Source organism: Leptonychotes weddellii, chromosome 9 (genome assembly GCF_054177405.1).
Source record: "Leptonychotes weddellii isolate Sample4059 chromosome 9, ASM5417740v2, whole genome shotgun sequence".
NCBI lineage: Eukaryota > Metazoa > Chordata > Mammalia > Carnivora > Phocidae > Leptonychotes > Leptonychotes weddellii.
Window position 1 is genome coordinate 35,134,276 of NC_138377.1, and position 20,539 is coordinate 35,154,814.

Below are 20,539 nucleotides of genomic sequence, written 5' to 3' on the forward strand. Positions count from 1 at the left end.
TTGTGGGATGGAGCCCCATGTCTGGCTCCCCAGTCAGTGGGGAGTCTGCTGAAGATTCCCTCTCTCTCTCCCTCTTCCCCTCCCCCCACTCACATACCCTCACTAAAATAAATAAATCTTAAAAAAAAAGACTGCATTTCCTAGCATCCATTAAATACATACACACTCACCAAACCAAACCAAAGCAGTTAACACACATCTATTGACACAATTTGAAAAGGTACAAATAATGTAATAATTAGGGTCCTTTCACCAAAAGTGTGAAAAGAGACAATATGCATAATTTCCTACTTATTTTCAGGAGGATATGGACAGGACAAGCTTCTTAGAAAGCTGGCACTAGTGAGTGCCCCAAAAGTTGAAGAAATTCTTCATGGTCTACTTAATACTTGTTATTAAGTAGCAAAGCTGAGAGGTACACTTATCATTTGTATACAAGTACACCTGTCAGTACACTTGAGGCCTCACAAAATAACAGTTTGGTATCACTAAATGGAAAATGTGACATGATTCAATAAGGACATGTTCAGTGGTATACATCTGCATGTAAGGCCCTGGAGTACAAAATGTGATTTTCAAAGGGAACCCAAAAATGAGTCCTATGATTATGTCTTGCCTAAGATGTCAAATACAGTTTTGAAGTTTTAAAATTATGAAAGTTTGTTAAGAAACAAAACAAATAAGCAAAGAGGGAAAAAGAGAGATAGAGAAATCAAGAAATAGACCGTTAACTATAGAGAACAAACTAATGGTTACGGGGGGGTGGTGGTGGTAATAGGTGATGGGGATTAGGGAGCGCACTTGTGATGAGCACTAGGTGATGTATAGAATTGTTGAATCACTACATTGTACACCTGAAACCAATATAATACTGTATATTAACTAAAGGGAATTTAAATTAAAACTTTTAAAAAATTATGAGGGGCACCTGGCACTCAGTAGAGCATGCTCAGGGTCGTGATTTCAAACCCCACATTAGTGTGGATCCTACTTAAAATTTTTTTTAGTTTTTAAAAATTATGAAAGTTTGTGCATATAACCCATTATAAAAGCAAGTTGGGGGGGCGCCTGCGTGGCACAGTTGGTTGAGCGTCCCACTCTTGGTTTCTACTTGGGTCATGATCTCAGGGTCACAGGACAGAGCCCCGGGTCAGGCTTCTGGCCCAGTGTGGAGTCTGCTTGAGATTCTCTCTCCCTCTCCCTCTGCCCCTCCTGCTTGTGCACACGCTCTCTCTCAAGTAAATCTTTAAAAAACAAAAAAAGGCAAGTGGGTTACTTAAAAATTGGTTTGCTTATCAAAAAATTAAAAATAAAAGCAGAAAATAAACCTAAATGAGACTCGATGCATTTTAAATTTCCTGGTAAGATAGATCTGCTTCTATTGATAAACAAAACAAACACTAAATGCTAAAGATAAGGTCTAGTTCTAAAGGATTTCAGTTTCACAGGGAAACTAACTTGCAAACAAATCACTATAACACATTCTAATAACAGAATGAATATACAAAGTACTATGGAAACACAGAAAAGCCAGGAATGTCTCCTCTTTTGGGCCAACTGGAATGAGTCGAGTCTAGATGAAAAGGAATAGGCACAGAACACATGTCTCAGGGAAACAAGACTACCTAAGAGTAGGAAGACAGGAGAAGATGGGAGAGAAATGAAAAGATTATGAACTTAACCCTCATAAAATTGCTATTTATAGGTAATCTGTATGGCTGATAAACTTTAATTCACTTTGGCCAACTTGACACAACAAATAGCCACTCCTTAAGGTTATTATAAGCAAGTGTGGATCAAGTTTCCATTTTAAAAAATTAGCCACACTTTTGGATAAAAAATACAAATTATATTGCATCCCTCCAAGCTACAGACTGGCAACAATAGTAGGAAAATGCTAAAACCCCAGAAATAATTTAACTAGACACCGTATAACACCAGCTCTGGAGCCTATCTCTTTGCTTCTCAGTGTACTATCAAAATGGAAGAAAAATAAAATAAAAGTAACAGTAAAAGAAAAAAAAAAAAACTCACCTAAATCCAAGGATGCCAGTATGAGCCATAACATAAGCTAAGCCAAGGATGCCACTTCCCATGATGGCATTCGTCATATTAAACACAGAAAAACCAAATGAAACACCTGGGGATCCCTGTCTGTAAAGTTCCTGCAAGCACACAAATTTAATAGTGTTAAAATGTTTGGATGGTGAAGTTCAAACTTCATCAAGAAATGAATGACAAGTTATGGAGAAAGTCTCCTGCAAACCACAGGCACTGTGTGACACACTAGTTTCTCAAGCAGCACTGGTTTCCTTTCTTCCCTTCCCACCTCTCACTAGTGCAGCGCCAGGAATCTTGTTTCTTAGGAAAATCATCTCCACCAGTACGGAGCCCACGCAGACTTCGGGAAAAGCCATGATTAACCTTGTGACTGCAAAAGATGAAGACAGGATAGGAATGGGGTGGGACAGAGAGAAGGGAGATGGCCTCAGCTCGTGTGATTACTGAAGAAATCCTTAGTCAGCTTGGGGCTGCTGTAGACCATGGTTGCTCCCCAATACTGGGACTGCAAAAGTAATCTCTATATATTTAATGAATTAAGTCAGCTCAAATGCAAGGATGGTCAGGAATACCTTGCAATGACGATATAATACATAGAAGCAATTCACGTTGCTCTAACCGAAGATACCCTTGAAAACACCCTCTCCCAAAACAGCATTTGGGAGCAAAGTCCTAGAAACTGTTACAGAGCAGGGACTTGAGTTAAAAGGCTAAGGACCCACTGCACAGGCTTTAGGGCCAAGGAAGTACCTATGGACTTATCACCAGGCCACCTCCACTCCTTCACCGCTAAGGATTTCTGTATGAAGATGTTTCTTAGGCAGCCAATGACTAAGTCTAGAAAAGAAAAATCTTGTTGACTCTGGCAAAAACCTCACAAGACTGGTGGAGGGAACAGGAAGTCCACAAAGACACTCACAAACAGCACTGAGTTACATAACGCTAGGGCTGCTCATCCACTCAGCCTCTTCCACCTGTGCCTGCGCCTTCAGCTTTTCTTTCTGAGCCATGTTACGCTGCTAGCACATTCATACACTCCGCCGGATCTCATCCGCCTCTGGCTGCTGCCTTAGGGCGCCATCCGCCAAGAGTCAGGCTCCAGCTTCTCCCTTATCCCCATGCCGCACCCCCACCTCCTTCTTTTCCCGGTCTTACTTGCCAGGCATTTCAGGGAAGCCCGGAGGCCACTTACGTTGCTTAGCAACGGGCTCAACTCTTCCGCCTCCGCCTCTTCGGGCTGCTGGGCAGAGACGTACCAGCTCCGCTCAGCGTTGACGATCCCCCAGGGTGCCTCCATACTGCTCGCTGGCCGATTACCAGGTCCATGTGCGAGCTACCACCCCAGCCCTCCAGTCGTTAGTCGCATCGGAGGCGGGGCCGTGGGCCCGGCCCTTCTGAGTTCCGGTACCTCACCAGGGCGGGGAAGAAAGGAGGGAATCGACGCGATCTGATGACGCTCGCCCCTCGGTGGCGAACGGTGATGATGTCATCGAGGGCCAGCCTTCCACGAGCGACCCATTTACGAGCTGCACCGGAGCATGAGGTGAGGGGTCTATTCTCGGAGTCAACCGCGGAGCGATGCCAGGAATTGGGATGGTGACGTTGGTGAGGTGGTGACCGCAAAGCCCCTGAGTGGAGAGGCTGAGGGTCGGGCGGCAGTACCCGTCCACCACGATCTGCTCTCCGCCGCGCGCCTCTTGGGCGCAGAAACGTCGCGAGGTCACCCACCGCCTGGGTGCTGAGCCTAGGTCCGAGTAGTGGCTAGGAAGGAATGTGTTTAATCTTTTCAAAAGCTTTCTGAAAGAGCCTTTCATTTTACACGTGGGAAACCGAGACTCGGGTTAAGATATTACAAGATCACACAGCTGGTTAACTGCTAGCCGAATTTGAACCCTGACTGTGAAGTTTGAGAATTGCTTTACAGGGTCCTGGGGCAGGGCCCTTTCCCCTGCTAATTGGTTCTTTGGTATTTTAGAAGGCAAAGTGAATAACTGATACTATGAATGAATGGAAGCGGCATGTAACATTTAGCAAATCCTAGTCCTCAGAATACCAAAACCTCAAGTCATAGGCAGGACTTGTGGTAGTAAAACATTGAAGACAAACAACGTAGCAATATATTAAGACCACGGGCTCTGAAGTCAGTCAGACCTGGTTTTTAATCCTTGCTCAGCCGCTTACAGCAGCGAGACTGGGTGAATTAACCTACTTCTGACCTTTAGTTTGCTCGTTTACAAAATAAGGATGTGATATCACACACCTCCCAAGATTGATGTAGCAGTCAGAAGAATATCCTAGTAAATATTGCCATTGGTAAAGTCTTAAGTATAATGACCATTTCATTTAGAGGTGATCTTTTAACTCAAATCTCAGCCTTCCAATCCCACGTGTATGCTATAGAAAATTGTGGGTGGAGAAGTTCATAGACTATAGGGAGGCTGATGGATCACTAAGCCCTTGTCGTGGCAGCAGGTGGGTTGAAGGTGCAAATTTATCATTTATTGCTAATAAAAGACAACATATCATGGAAAAGATAGTATACTTGTCACCACTAGAAGTTTTAATTATCAGCATTTAGCGGTTGTTTAAAACTGTAGAATTCAGATTTTTTTTTAAGATTTTATTTATTTAGAGTGGGGGGAGGGGCAGAGGGAGAGAATCTCCCGCAGACTTCCTGCTGAGCACCGGGCCTGATGCAGAGCTCAATCTCATGACCCTGCGATCATGACCTGAGCCTAACTCAAGAGCCCCACACTTAACTAAGCCACCCAGGCACCCCTAGAATTTAGAGTTTTATTCTTAAGCTATTGTGAACATGTAAGTTTGTAGTTTTATGGTATTTTTTTTAAATGCATACTCTTTTTTAGGATCTTATGGAGGCCATTTGGATTCTCAAGAATACTTTTCAAAGTGGAAAGCTGTAGAATATCTGAATCAGAATCACAGACTCCACTAGCTTGGACATCACAGATACAGAAGCTTAGCAGAGCACCTGGTATTTTCTTGTTGGATCAAAGAAAAAGATTCTCAACCATGCCTGAAATAGAATCAGACCAGAGAGACTCTGAATTGTTTTCACCACCCTCTAATGTTCGAGGAATGACAAAACTTGATAGAACAGCTTTTAAAAAGACAGTAACCATCCCAGTGCTTAAAGTAAGGAAAGAAATAGTCAATAAATTGATGCGATCCCTTAAAAGGGCAGCACTGCAGCGCCCAGGCATAAAACGTGTGATTGAAGATCCAGAAGATGAAGAAAGTAGACTAATTATGTTGGATCCCTACAAAATATTTACTGATGATTCCTTTGAAAGAGCAGAACTCAGTATTTTAAGGCAGCTTAATGTCAATCCACAGATATCTAAATATAATTTGGAACTAACTTATGAAAACTTTAAGTCAGAAGAAATCTTGAAAGCTGTGCTTCCTGAAGGTCAAGATGTGACTTCAGGTTTTAGCAGAGTTGGACATATTGCCCACCTGAACCTTCGAGATCATCAACTACCTTTCAAGCATTTAATTGGTAGGTGTGTCTTTCATGTACTAGAAAGTAATTAGCAAGTTCTAATTTTAGTTTTTAAAATTATTTTCTTAGATGTCAAATTACAGAAGCAGGACATTTTATCATTTTAATTTTAAACTGGATCTTGGGCTACATACCCTCTCTTTCGAGAACAGTTTTGGAATATTCTTTTTTTTTTTTTAATATTTTATTTATTTATTTGAGAGCGAGAAAGCGAGCATGTGAGAGAGAGAGCACGACTGATGGAGAGGGAGAAGCAGGCTGCCCATCGAGCAGGGAGCCCGATGCGGGGCTCGATCCCAGGACCCTGGGATCATGACCTGAGCCGAAGGCAGACGCTTAACCGACTGAGCCACCCAGGCGCCCCGTTTTGGAATATTCTTTCCCGAGTGATAGCAAAGCTCTAAAAATCATTTCAGGCTTTTGTGTATACAGTATACAAGCATAGATTAAACTCAAATCTTTCGCTTTGGCAGAATTCTTTGGCATCTTGTCATTTTGGTACACAGGACTTACTTGACCCTCAGGACTATGTTGAATTCTAGGTTTCTTAAATTTGAGTGTTTTACCATGAAAAGTGCAAGACCTTTACTCATGTTTTGATTCAACTGATTGAGCCTCTTCTATATGTCAGGCACCATACTTTGTTTTTTAGTGCCCTTAGCCTTTTAGAAATGGTGCTTTTGTGGGATGCCTGGGTGGCTCAGTCAGTTAAGCGTCTGCCTTCAGCTCAGGTCATGATCCCGGAGTCCTAGGACTGAGTCCCACATGGGGCTCCCTGCTGAGCAGGGAGCCTGCTTCTCCCTCTGCCTCCTGCTCCCCTTGCTTGTGTGCGCTCTCTCTCTTCCTCTCTGACAAATAAATAAAATCTTTTAAAAAAAAAGATGCTTTTCTATGTTGTACCTCCGTAAGCCCAAGTTTGAGCCTGGGTCCTTTATCCTTTGGGATAAGAAAGAAGACGACTAATCACGATTGCAGTTAACCTTTTACAAATATTTGATGTCCATGTATTCTCCAGATTAATTTTTTTTTAATGTAGAGTAATTGTCAGCACTTCTGGGAATTATTTTCACCTTTAAAATGTAGTTCTCAATATTTTGCATGGGTAGAATTTCAGAAATAGGCTGTTATGCATTTCCTTTGTTTTTATTGATGAAAGGGGCTAATAATATAATAAATATCTAAGCAGATCTTTATAATTATAACTGGGTGCAAATGTCAAGGATAAGCTTTGCTATGAGTCATTACTTGTCATAACTCAAACATGCCTTTTGGCATCCCTACTTTATAAAGGGGCACTCAAAGATTAAAAGTGAAACATTCTCATACAGTGATAATTTTAAAGCTTTTACTATAGACTTTCAGAATTGGTTTTGGTTTTTTTATTTCATGCCTCATTTCAAACTCCTGTACCGTAAAAATTGAGTTCTGATACTTGAAGCAGAACAGGATAAGAACAATGATTGGCTAGAGTTTATTGATATTATCATATTCAAAATCAGGTATCTAATTATCAGAAAGAAACTGGACAAATTTTGGTTATATATCAGTGTATTTGTATTTTTGAGTACTTTTTACTAACTTACAAATCAAGTTATCTTTATGCAGTGAGATTAGCATATAGATTCTTAAAAATTTTTTAAGTGCTGAAAAAAAGGTAGACTAATTAAAGGGCATCAATATACCATTTCTGGTGTATTTTATTATCTTTGTAGCTTTTTCGGCTCTGGCACATATTTGACAAAAAGAACAATTTAAGTAAATGAACATTGTATTTAGATAAGACTCTAAAGAATCTGTTTTTTTTTTTAAGATTTTTTTATTTAAGAGAGAGAGCGCACAAGAGAGCGGGTGGGAGGGCTAGAGGGAGAGGGACAAGCAGACTCCCCACTGAGCAGGGACCCTGAGATCATGACCTGAGCTGAAGTCAAATGCTTAACCAACTTAGCCACCCAGGCACCCCAAGAATCTATGTTTCTTTTATTTGAAAACTTATTTTGCTGTTCTATATTTCCAAAGTGAAGGCATCTGTTTCAAGCACACAGTAAAGCAGACATTTGGTTTGGGGCCAATGGGGACAGGCTGGTGATTTCTGAGATCATTTGTTGCCATGCTCCTTACAGCTCTTCTTTCTGTTCTTTACCTTATGGTCTACCTTTTTGCTTATTGTTGTGTATTGGTCCATTTGAGATTTAGTAAAAAAAAACATGGAAAAATATTAGGTAGATCCAAACGCCTAGAAAATTTTTCTTTATTTTTTTTTTTTAAGATTTTATTATTTGACAGAGAGAGAGTGAGAGAGCATAAGCAGGGGGAGCAGCAGAGGCAGAGGGAGAAGCAGGCTCCCCGATGAGCAGGGAGCCCGATGCGGGGCTCCATCCCAGGACCCTGGGATCATGACCTGAGCCGAAGGCAGACGCTTAATGACTGAGCCACCCAGGAACCCCGTTATGGGTACATTTTTAAAGAAAAATTTTTGAGGGGCACCTGGGATGGAGCCCCACATTGAGCTCCCTGCTCCACGGGAAGCCCGCTTCTCCCTCTCCCACCCCGCTGCTTGTGTTCCCTCCCTCTCTGTGTCTCTGTCAAATAAATAAAATCTTAAAAATATATATATACCCATATGGTTTTTTGTGTTTGTATTGAACGCTACAATAACTTTCCTAATCTGTTGAATTTTTAGAATTGCATGCCACTATATACACACTAGATGCAATTTTTGGGTCTATAAACCAAAAGAAAATGGTTTATTTCCATTTCATATTTTCAGTTTTATTTTACAACCAACTGGCAATATTTATTATGGATTCTTCTCTTTCAGGCCAAGTTATGATTGACAAAAATCCAGGAATCACCTCAGCAGTAAATAAAATCAATAATATTGATAATACATACCGAAATTTCCAAATGGAAGTACTATCTGGAGAGAAGAACATGATGACCAAGGTATGGAGTATTTTATTGTCTCCTAGGTACAGATTATATCAGTTAATGTTTAGAATCTTAATAGATGACAAAGATTGAAAATATTTATGATAACCTAGTATTGATGAGTATGTGAGAATGTGAGCATTTGTATATCCTTTTGATGGGAGTACAAATTTGATACAAATACTCAGGAAGAGTATATGGTAATATATTGCCATTTTGAATAGGTACATCCTCTGACCTAGCATTGCATTTACAGGAAGTTATTTCAAGGATATAATTGGACAAAACTGTAATGATGTATGTACTAGGTTCTTCATCATTTTTATGATAACAAAACAAACAAAGGAATGGAAACAACCTAAATGTTCATCAACGAATTGATCAAATTCTGGTATATAAAATAATATATAGAGTAGTATATAGAATATCGCTCTTATTTTAACTAAATATTTATGTAAATATGCACATATATTAGAATGTTAACAGTGGGCATATTTTTATTTGATGTAGTTACTAGTGACCTTTGTTCTCATCTTTATACTTTTCTACTGAGCACATATTTCTTTTATAAGAAAAACAAATCTATTTCAAAGAAAAAATATTTTTAATATGTAGGAACAAATTCCTGGTACCCCCAAAATATCATCCTCTACCCCCAAAATCCTCTGGAGTGCTGGAGAATATAAACTTTTTTAAGCCAAAAGTCTTAGATGATTATATATTAACATTATATGAAATTTTGTACCCAAGCTAGGAAATAGGTTAAACTCTCTTCATAACTTGACAAAAATTTTAATAACAAAGTCCTCTTAAAATGTTAGATATGTCTTTTTGTTTGTTTCAAGTTCTTGTTTAAATTCTAGTTAGTTAACATATAGTGTAATGTTGGTTTCAGGAGTAGAATTTAGTGATTCATCACTTACATGTAACACCCAGTGCTCAGCACAAGTGCCATCCTTAATGCCCATCCCCCATCTAGCCCATCTCCCTGCCCACCTCCCCTCCAGCAACCCTGTTTGTTCTCTATAGTTTACAGTCTCTTATGTCTGCTTCCCTCTCTTTCCCCCCTCCCCCTACATTCATCTGTCTTTTTTCTTAAATTCCACATATGAGTGAACTCATATGGTACTTGTCTTTCTTTGACTGACTTCTTTTAAACAGGACTTCATAAAACTCGGAGTTTGCAAAATAATCATTTTTTAAGATTCTGGGCCACATAGACTTAGGTGAATATTTTAGGTATAATATTATTTCGCCATAATTTAATAGTAGCAGAATATTAAAATGCCACTTACTACATGCTTACTATTAGGCCTGAGCTAATGTTTTAAATATAACAAATTCTGAGAAGCCCACAAGATAATGGTTGTTGTTTTTAATATTCTCTTTATGCAGATGAAGTAACAAGGTATGATTGTGCAGGGTGTTTGGAGCCAGGCTTCTGACTCCAGAGTTCATGCATGGTCTTTCCCTGTATAACCTCCATGGCCTACTGCTTGTATATAATGTATGAGTTCTGTTATGGCAAGTAAGATTTGAATGTGAATCCTTTGCTGGGATCAGTGCTTAGCTCATCTTACACTGATTGAATACTGCATATTCTTCATTTGGTACTGCCATTTAGGATAGCAGGTGGCATCATTCTCAGCGATCTAAAAGTTCTGAGAAACTTACGTAATTTTTTAAATGGCTTCTGATTTCTTAAGCCAACTAAAGTTTGTTCTTAAGATATATTTAATACTTAGCATATATACCATAAAATAAATGTAAAAACTCACTCAGTATAATTTCTTTGCTCCAAACAGAATCACATTTAAGTTTGACTTTAGGAGCTCATGCAACATCTAAGTACTTTGTGTGTATATTGTGAGTAAAAAGATTCCTGATGCTGACTGGGTGAGTGAGATATCAAAGACAGTGTGAGTAAAACCAGAAGGATACTTAGAATGTATTTTTTTTTTTAAACTAGTACTGTGCTTCACATTAAAAAGGGGGAGTAGAAAGGATATTTCAGGAAAAGCATTCCAAGACATATTCAGAACCTTCCAGTTTGTGTATCTAGAAAGAGTTTTAGTTGGCAGAATAATGAAGGAACATTTCCAACTCTGGAGCCTTAACATGGCCAGAGCATCTGATGTGGTTGGGAAGAAAAAATATTTACACAAATTTGAAGGCAGAATATTCCATGAAGGCAGAATACAGAAAATATATCTCTATCAGATTTATGGACCTTAGGAACTTTTTTGGCCCTTTGATTCTTCATCCATTAAAATAAGGGCTGAGGTCACATTCCATGACTTAAACTGATGGCTGAGGTCACATTCCATGACTGTAATTTTAATTTTGTTTTCTATTTTCTGTCATGTTTATCATAGTCCCAAAAGAAATGGCATGAAGTCTTAAATGTGTTCAAGACTTAGCTTCACTGTATATATTTAATCAATGAAAACTCAAATTTGGGAAAAAAGAAAATAGCAGAATGATTTGTTATATACACTGGCTCTAATTTGTAGACATGAAACTTGCAAAGTCCAAGTAACTATCTAAAAACATAGTAAAATACCTCAAAATTCATTGGTACACGGCAGATCCATATCATGCCTCCCTCTTACAAACTGAAAACTAAGGAAGCTTATTTGCTGAGTGGAAGTGCTATCTGCAACTTAACTAGTCATCATGAAGATGTGTGTGGTGTGTTGTTTCAAATTATAGGTTTATTTCCCTCTCCATCAGGTGACAAAATAGAGTATGATTAAGCCCGTCAGTTAGCCTGTCTGAAAAATTCCTCATATGATTTGGGAACCACTTTATGGCCCATTAGAGTGAGATGGAGAGACTTTTCTCATGTCAGAGTCTTTTTATTTTTTTTTTAAAGATTTTATTTATTTATTTGAGAGAGAGAGAATGAGAGAGAGCACATGAGAGGGGGGAGGGTCAGAGGGAGAAGCAGACTCCCTGCTGAGCAGGGAGCCCGATGCGGGACTCGATCCAGGGACTCCAGGATCATGACCTGAGCCGAAGGCAGTCGCTCAACCAACTGAGCCACCCAGGCACCCATCATGTCAGAGTCTTAATATGGGTTGTTAACTGGCCTCAAAGAGAGCATAAACACTAGAATTCTAATTAAAAGGCACTGTTATTTGCTCTTAAATGTAAATGTATGTGTGTGGGTATATCCATCCAGTATTCATGGCTGGAATTTAAGACTAAACAGGTTAATCAAAGTATAATACCTTTTTCAGGTTCGAGAAAACAGCTACACCTATGAATTTGATTTTTCGAAAGTCTATTGGAATCCTCGCCTCTCTACAGAACACAGTCGTATCACAGAACTTCTCAAACCTGGGGATGTACTATTTGATGTTTTCGCTGGGGTTGGGCCTTTTGCCATTCCAGTAGCAAAGAAAAACTGCACTGTATTTGCTAACGATCTCAATCCTGAATCCCATAAGTGGCTGTTGCACAATTGTAAATTAAATAAAGTGGACCAAAAGGTGAAAGTCTTTAACTTGGATGGGAAAGACTTCCTTCAAGGACCAGTCAGAAAAGAGTTAATGCAGCAGCCAGGACCACTGTCAAAAGAAAGAAAACACTCTGTGCACATTGTCATGAACTTGCCAGCAAAGGCTATCGAGTTTCTCGGTGTTTTCAAATCGCTTTTGGATGGGCCACCATGCAGCATTGAGCTCCTTCCCATACTGCACTGTTACAGCTTTTCCAAAGATCCTAATCCTGCTAAGGATGTTCAGCAACGAGCTGGGGCTGTGTTAGGCATTTCCTTGGAGGCATGCAGTTCAATTCACCCAGTAAGAAATGTAGCCCCTAACAAGGAAATGTTATGTATCACCTTCCGGATTCCTGCTGCTGTACTCTACAAGAACCAGACCCTAAATCTAGGTGAGCAATTTCTGGGAAATTAAATGTAAACTATAATAGCCTTCATGGAGCTTTCTTAGGCTACATATATATTTTATTTATTAAATTTGGAAATATCTTAAACTAATTCTAGTTAGATTTTTCAATTCAGGATTCCTTGCCACTCAGTTGTGACTCGTTTCCCCCAATTTTACAAATATTAGCATGGCATACACACTGTTCAGTCTAGTAGAAGGCTGTTTCATTAAAATAATAAATTCTCGCAGGAATATTACTATTTGATGTATAAGTTGAGTATTAAAAATCTTTAAAATGCCTATATTATTTGCTTTTTAAAAGTATTTTCCAATGTTAAGTATTTTAACTAATATAGGTTTTCTGGATTTGTTACAGAGAATCATGATGATCCACCTCTTAAACGCCAGAGGACAGATAAATAAAGTCTTTTCAGAAGAAAAAACTCAAATTTCCTCAGTCACTTAATTGGAAACATTTTCTCCCTCTCCCCACTAGACCTTTACATAATGAAATATAATTTGTATGACTTCATAAAATTTTAGCAGTTAACTTTAGTATTGAACACTTCTATTTTACCCTTGTTGTTTTATAAGTTGAAGATTATCAAATTAAAATTTAAATGACATAAGTCTACTAAGTATAGTTTATCTGTTATAATCTTACAATCTAAATTATATCTAATTCTTCATTAAATATATTTAAATATTGACTGTCTCCCGGGAAAATAGTTTTTGAAGGTGGGATAATTGCTTGCTAAGAAAGTACTAATACCACTTTGCAGTGATCCTCAGTGCCTAAATTTTATATAAGTACCCCTAACTTATCACTGTATAAGTAATAAAAATGAAATTATTTAGATCAGGGATGGCAAACTATGCCTGGCAGGCCAGATCTAGCCTACCACCTGTTTTTGTATGGCAGATGACTGGAGAATGGTTCTTATACTAATGATTGAAAAAACTAAATCTTGTGACATGAGAATTATATGAAATTTGAATTTCAGTGTCCATAAATACAGTTTTTTTTGAACACACCATGCTCATTTGTTTATGTTCTGTCTGTGGCTGCTTTTGTGGTGTAATGACAGCACAGTTGAGAAGTTACAACACACACAAAGTGATTCTCAACAGTTCATACTGCTACTCGGCATACTTCAAATCACCAGGGACATGGTTGTTACTCAACAGCATTTTGAGTGCCATGTAAATCACCAAGCTATAATATTATTACTAGTGTATATTCATTATTTCAAAACAAGAAAAGTGGACTTCTAATGCGCTTTTAAGGCACATTGTGGGAGTGTGAATTATTTTGATACTGAACTAGGTAACAAAGCATCTATACCTGAGCTGAAATACAATGTATGTTGACATTACCAATAGAGGCACTCGTCATAGGATTTCCCTCACAAGCAAGCCAACTGTCAGAAAAACTAGAAATTTAATCTGGAAATATCTCAACATAGCAGAACTTCTTCACAAAATAAAAAATGAAAATGAGGGTGCAACTGAAGTCTCCAAGTGACTCTTTTGTAAGCCAAGCAAGGAGAGCCGTTTACTATTGATGGTGAGTTAATTGTATTTGAACGCAGCAGCCAAAGAAATGTATCCAGAGAAAAATTGTTTAGGACTATTGGCCTTTTGGCAAGAACAGTTGCTCAGAGAGTTTAGGACTTTGTGAGCAAAATCAAGTCAATTCAGAAAGTAAATGATTTTGACTCTTGATGAGTTGCCAGATGTTACTAATACTGTTCAGGTCTTGTTTGAGACATCAGTGCTGAATTTAGAGTTACTGAAGAACTAGCTTCTATGAATACTCTGTAAGGAACAACTATGGGTATTTTTTTAAAAGTTGAGAAAACACCAATTCTGTACAACCTGAAGTGGAATCTGCTATGATGCGTTACAACTCTGGTTAAAACATGCAAAGTAGAAAAAGATCTAGTTGGAAAAATATATAAAGCTTGTGAAAATGTAACATATTAAAAACCTGTGGTTATTCACTCTATTATTCACCAGCAAGTACCCTGCAGAAGATATTTGAATCTGTCATGTGTTACTGAACCAGTAGTGTTAATGGTAAATTTCATTTGCTTTCATGGATTCTAACCATGATTGAATTCTGTCAGAAATTGCTCAACCTAAATTCGATTTGCTTAGCAATTGTGAAGTTTGATTGCAATTTTTTGAGCTCAGGGTCAAGACTGAAATTTTTCTTAACAAGAGGAACTACTCTTAAACATTATTCTAGAACACTGAAAGGCTCTGGAAATTAGCTTTTGCTAATGACTTGATAGTAATTCTTAAAGATTTTAACCTATAATTATTAGGCAAACATAACTTCATTGTGAAACTGCGGTCATCATTTCAACAACTGACATTTGAATCGCAGTATCTTGTGTTACACATTTCTTGTGCTATCGAAAATTAAGAAACAAGATTTCCCTCAAATTAGCAGTGGATACATTTTCTGTGTTCAACATTTTTGGGACCTTGGTGAAAATGCAAATAAAAGGAAATTTACATATTTCAAAATCCATTTACCTATAATTGAGCTTCTACCTGCAATTGGAAGTGATTAATGTACTACGTAATGACATGCTATAAGGCAAATACCAAGGGAAGAATCTAATAGGGTTTTACAAATGCCTTCCAAGTGATGAGTATGCCCAGTTAAAATCTTACACTTCTAGACTGATGCCAGTATTCTGGCAGTATCTATCTGTGTGAAAAGACATTTTTAGAGATGAAATTTGTAAAATCTCATTATAGATAACCATTAACAGGTAATCATTTACAACTGATTTTGATGATAGGAAACACTTAGAACCCCAATTAAAGGACCAGTGTTACTCCCCAAAAAAGGAGTTACAAACAATGCAATTATATATAACCAATTATATTTTGAATTTTGTTCATTAAAAATATTGTACCAACTTATTTTACCACAAAGCCTAAAATATTTACTGTCTGGCCCTACAGAAAAAGTTTGAGGACCACTTATCTAATTCATTACAAACTCAAATGCCTTCAGAAGCGAGGCAGGTAATATAAATAGATGAAGGCAATAAATGGTAAGAAGTGTAGGAAAGTAATGAATTGGAGCCCTCATTCCTTATCTAAAGGCACTTAAAAATGATTTTTGAAACTCAACCAAAACTTCCTCTCTGCAAGACCTTGGGGGTTAATTCAGCCAGGGATTGCCAGTTTGGGACTTCTAATTTTCTTCTCCTCCCTCCCTTCCAAGTGAGGAGTATGTAGGTGAAGGGTCGGAAAGCTTTCGGTAAAGGACCAGACAGTATTTTAGGCTTTGCAAGTCATAAGGTCTCTTTTTGCTGCTCAACTCTGTTGTAGTAGCCCCCCAGAGCAGCCATAAACAATACAGAAACACTGTATGCCAAAACAACTTTATGGGCACTGAAATTTGAATGTCATATGCTTTTCACTTGTTAAAAAGTATATGATTTGGCTTTTTTCAACCTTAAAAAAATGTAGACATCAATCTTAGCTCATGAAGCACACAGAAACAGGCAGCAGTTGGATTTGGCCAGGGGTCTACAGTTGGCCTGATCTAGGTGAAGAGAGAATTTGCAGGTAGGAGTAAGAATTTTTTCCTAGTACTGTACATTGATATGCTAGGTTATAATTATTAAATATGGGTACAAATGATGTTTTTATTCATGGAAAGTGGTAAGATTCTTGCCTCTATTTAGTCAAATATGCAGCCTCTATTAACATTTTAACTCCTCCCCCTTTTCCCTCAGAGTGGATAAGTGAATGTATGGAGTTATTTCATTATTTAAATCTAGGCCCACCCTAAAGTTTTAAACGTGATACCTGGTAACTGAACTCTTGATGTCCACTATTAAATGACAGCTATAAAGCTCACTGGATATAATTTTTTAATTTTCTTAGCTTTTTGACAAGTTTTCTGTCACCTTAATTGGATTTTGAAATAATTACCACCAGTTGACAGCCTAAAGATAAGAAGCTTAGGTCAAATATTTATTGAATGAAATTAAGGAATACTAATAGTGCATTCCAACTATGATGTAAATGTATTCGATACCATTAATATCTGTTTAAAAGGAAGGTAGTTAATAGTTAAATGATGTTCTACATAATGAATTTCTCAGAACTTCTCTCAAGGATATAAATAAGGTTATTAAGTTGATGTCATTTATATGCCATAAAATAACTAGACACTTGATCTGTAAAACTTCCTGGAAATCTTAAGAAGTTTGATTACTCAGACTTGGTTCTACACAGCCTGTTGTTTATTAGCTTGACAGTTTGATATTCAACTCTGGAGCATGGATTCTGACCACTTGGGTTCAAATCCACTCTGCTACTTTTAAGTTGTATTGACCTTCTGCAAGTTAGTTAACCTCCCTATGCCTCAGCTTCTCCATCTGCTAAAATAGGGAAAATAATACTAGCATTGTAAAGATTAGGTAATAATACACAATACATGAAGCACAGTGCTTGGTGCTTAGGTAATGCTCAGTAGTTGTTAGCTATTGTTTCTGGGCTAGTATTGTACGATGTTAAAAGACTTAATTGATGTATATGAAAGGCTTGTACAGCCTTTTGTCTCTGATAGAGGAAATCACTAGGGGGATGGGGATAACCTCATCAATTTAGAGTATTTCTGTTATTTAGTGAATTGTCATTAAGTTACCTTTCACCATTCCCTTCGCTCTAATAAGGTCAGTTAACAACTTCTTATTTGGCCTATTGAACAAAGTACAGCAATAGTAAGAACAAAATATTTACAAATGTATAAAGGTTTTGGAATTCAATTTATTTGCCAAATCAGATGCAGGCAATTTCCACAATAATGAGGTAGGCTCGAAAAACGTTTTGAAAGACTTTAAAGTGTTCTATTAATTAGTTCATTCATTTAAATACATTATACAAGGTACTGAGAACAAGTAATAGTATTTCTTTTGTAAAGGCTGGATACTGTACTTCAGCAGCTGAGTACAGCAAAGTCCTAACTTTAAGTCAACGTTCTCACTATTCTTTGAACAGATATATAGACTGTACTTAAAATCCCACTCCTCAATTGGGGAATGCTAATAGATACGAAAAATAGAAGGCAGCCTGTGAAGTACAGACAGAACTAGACTTAAATTAAAAACAAAAAGCAAACAATTTTAATTCTGACTTTTTACTAACTTGTGTATATGATCTGAGCCTACTCAATTATTTGATGCCTTGGTTTTCTTAGTTATGAAAGACTGTTCAGGGGTCAACTATACTTCTAACTAACACAGGGGTTAGGGACACTGACCACCCACACCCAAACACACACTGGAAAATCCACATACAACTTTTGACTCCCCCAAAACATAACTACTAATAGCCTACTGTTGACCAGAAGAAGCCTTAACACAAACATAATAATCAATTATACATATTTTGTATGTCATATGATACACTGTATACTTACAATAAGGTAAGCTAGGAAAAAGAAAATGTTAAAATAATAAGGAAGAGAAAATATATTTACGGTACTGTACAAAAAAAATCCACAGGGATGCCTGGGTGGCTCAGTCTGTTAAACGGCTGCCTTCGGCTCAGGTCATGATCCCAGGGTCCTGGGATCGAGTCCTGCATTGAGCTCCTTGCTCAGCGAGGAGCCTGCTTCTCCCTCTGCCTGCCACTCCCACTGCTTGTGCTTTCTCTCTCTCTCTCTAATAGATAAAATCTTTAAAAAAAAACAAAACCAAGGTAAATTAAAAAAAAAATCCACATACAAGTGGATTCATACAGTTTAAACTTGTGCTGTTCAAGGGTCATCTATATTGTAAAGATGAAAATGTACCTGAAATTAATACCTGCTTAAGCAAATAAGCTGGAGCTGTTACCTGTGGATATTCCACCCTAATATAACCACAAACTTTGTTTCACATAACTTCCCTCCCATAAAATTAACATCTGTTATAATGGACATTTGATAGGAAATCCTTTAATTTCCTTGAGAAACTATGTCTCATACATGGTGGTCTATGTAACAGACTCATATAAGGTTGAGATGCTACAAATATCCATCCTCTCCACATCCAACTCTAAGCAAAATCCTGGGTATACTAAAAGTCTTTGAAGTTTCAACAGAAACTATATCAGAGTCTGCAATTTACTCAGAAAAATTTTGTTTAAAATGTATCCATTCCAGTCTCCAAGGTTTCATCATAAAATGAGCTCACATTTGAAGTGAAAGGTGCCATTTAAGTATTAAATTTTATTAACTTACTTCTTTGAATTTGTCATTAAAGCAGGTTAATACTCTCGTCTGGTTTATCCTAAGTGTGGCTCACAGCTGGGAACTATAATACCTTGATCAAGGTTTGTCTCACTTTCCACTGCTCAAAACAGGCACTGAGTCCTTCATATTGAGAGAGTGGCATTATCATAGGTCAAGTTTCACTTGCCACAACCTGCTGGTAGAAGGAAATATATCCACTTGTCTGGACTAGTATTAAGAACATAGGGGAAAAAAAGGAACATTTTATGAGACGAAATAATAGACTTGGATATTAACACTAAATGTCGTGTTCAAAATGGCATTTTAAAATGTGTTCAAGTAAAACACTGTAATAAGAGAAAAACCACAAAACTTAATATAAAGTCTAGCTTTATTTTTAAAAAGATTTTACAAGTCTGTCAACCTCAAGCATACACAGGTGAATTATTCATATCTTCCATCAGATGCAGTTTACAGCTTCAATCCCTCTCAGAAAAATACAAGTAAAAAATAACTCTTTTTCACATATATTTATCCACTATATTACTCAGCTTAGTTCTGAAATTTTCTCATAAATACTTTCACACCGCTGCTAGCGGTAGTACTGTTGCCGGGCAGCTGCACAGGGCTCTACTTTTACACGTCTGCTTTACTTTTGCTAGCTCTCTGGTTCGGCTCCTAGGTCCAAATCTTATAAAGGAGAAATAAAGGTTAACTGGGCTGCCAGAAAAGCCCACTGAATGCATCCTGTAGTGCTCTGTGACAAGCAAGAGAAGAAGTATAGCCTCCAGCAAGGTCCTGTGGAGAGGCAGCTCTGACATGGTTTAAATACCTAAAACAAAACAAAAAGTGTAGCATTGATATAGAAAGCATATATAAATTGGTAACATTTTTAAAAGCAGTAATAAAACAGATTCACGTTTTAAAGGGGAATTCTGAGATTGAAATGTTCAGACTTTATAAATGCATTATTACCCTTTAAAAAGAAACATACCAACTATATATAGAGTGCCTAAACCAGTTCAATTGTTAAACTAAATTATAAAGCAAATAACATTAAGATCTAAAAAGAGCTCTCAAGGAGGTTTCAAAAATAATACTTGCCATTAAAATGTTCACTGTTCCCAATTTTCAGAACTTGTTTTGTTGGCTGTTGTTTGGGTACCTAACTGCTATTGTCCTCCTGGCATACTCTTTTTTTTTTTTTTTTTTTAGAGATTTTCTTTTTTTATTTGACAGAGAGAGAGAGAGATAGGGAGAGCAGGAACACAAGCAGGGGGAGTGGAAGAGGGAGAAGCAGGCTTCCCACCAAGCAGGGAGCCCGATGTGGGGCTCGATCCCAGGACTCTGGGATCATGACCCGAGCTAAAGGCAGACGCTTAACGACTGAGCCACCCAGGCGCCCTGTCCTGGCATACTCTTAAATAAATAAATATACGGTATCATAATACTATTGTATTATTAATATTTTTACATAAATATTGACTATTTTACATAAATATATTCTGAAATAAATATTAAATGGAGGAGGGGAGAGGAGAGACTATACTAGTTACTTCAAATTTACTTCAGCATTACAAAAATATATTGTCTCCTTCCATGCAGGAAGTGAAACCTTAGACAATTACATGCCCAAGAAATCTCCGACAGCCTGAGTTCAACAGAATGTCCCAATTAGTAAATACAGACGTCTTTTGAACTGATCTCAAAAGACAGTGTAACAGACACCATTTTTCTTCAATCACACATATATTATTTAGCAATTAAAACTTTCTACCTTGATAAAGGTAAACAAACAGACCTAAAATATGGGATAATCCTAGCCAAAGAATGTCAACTTGTTAGCATGACTAACAGCACTGATGGAAAACAAGTATTTCC

The 20,539-nt window shown here is 37.6% G+C and overlaps 3 protein-coding genes across 7 annotated transcripts in view; 1 reads left to right on the forward strand and 2 right to left on the reverse strand.

Moving 5' to 3' along the window:
- Positions 1-3,393, reverse strand: part of SLC38A6 (solute carrier family 38 member 6) — a 59,980-nt gene extending 56,587 nt beyond the window's left edge. The window contains exons 1-2 of the mRNA XM_081829756.1: positions 3,254-3,393; positions 2,035-2,165 (exon numbers count right to left, since the gene is read on the reverse strand). Coding sequence (XP_081685882.1) covers positions 2,035-2,165; positions 3,254-3,358 — 236 coding nt within the window. The 5' untranslated portion in view covers positions 3,359-3,393. The remainder of the gene's footprint in view (positions 1-2,034; positions 2,166-3,253) is intronic.
- An 82-nt stretch (positions 3,394-3,475) lies between these two features.
- On the forward strand, positions 3,476-13,443 carry TRMT5 (tRNA methyltransferase 5). Its single transcript, XM_031024501.2, is given in 6 exon segments — positions 3,476-3,604; positions 4,929-5,584; positions 8,406-8,530; positions 11,758-12,412; positions 12,785-12,822; positions 12,824-13,443. Coding segments are annotated over 6 exon segments (1,530 nt in total). The 5' UTR covers positions 3,476-3,599; the 3' UTR covers positions 12,875-13,443.
- Positions 13,444-19,031: 5,588 nt separating this feature from the next.
- MNAT1 (MNAT1 component of CDK activating kinase) overlaps positions 19,032-20,539 on the reverse strand; it is a 200,723-nt gene continuing 199,215 nt past the window's right edge. For all 5 annotated transcript variants that reach the window (XM_031024500.2, XM_081830429.1, XM_081830427.1 and 2 more), the window contains one exon: positions 19,032-19,490. In XM_031024500.2, the coding sequence (XP_030880360.1) occupies positions 19,370-19,490 (121 nt within the window). In that variant the 3' untranslated portion in view covers positions 19,032-19,369. The remainder of the gene's footprint in view (positions 19,491-20,539) is intronic.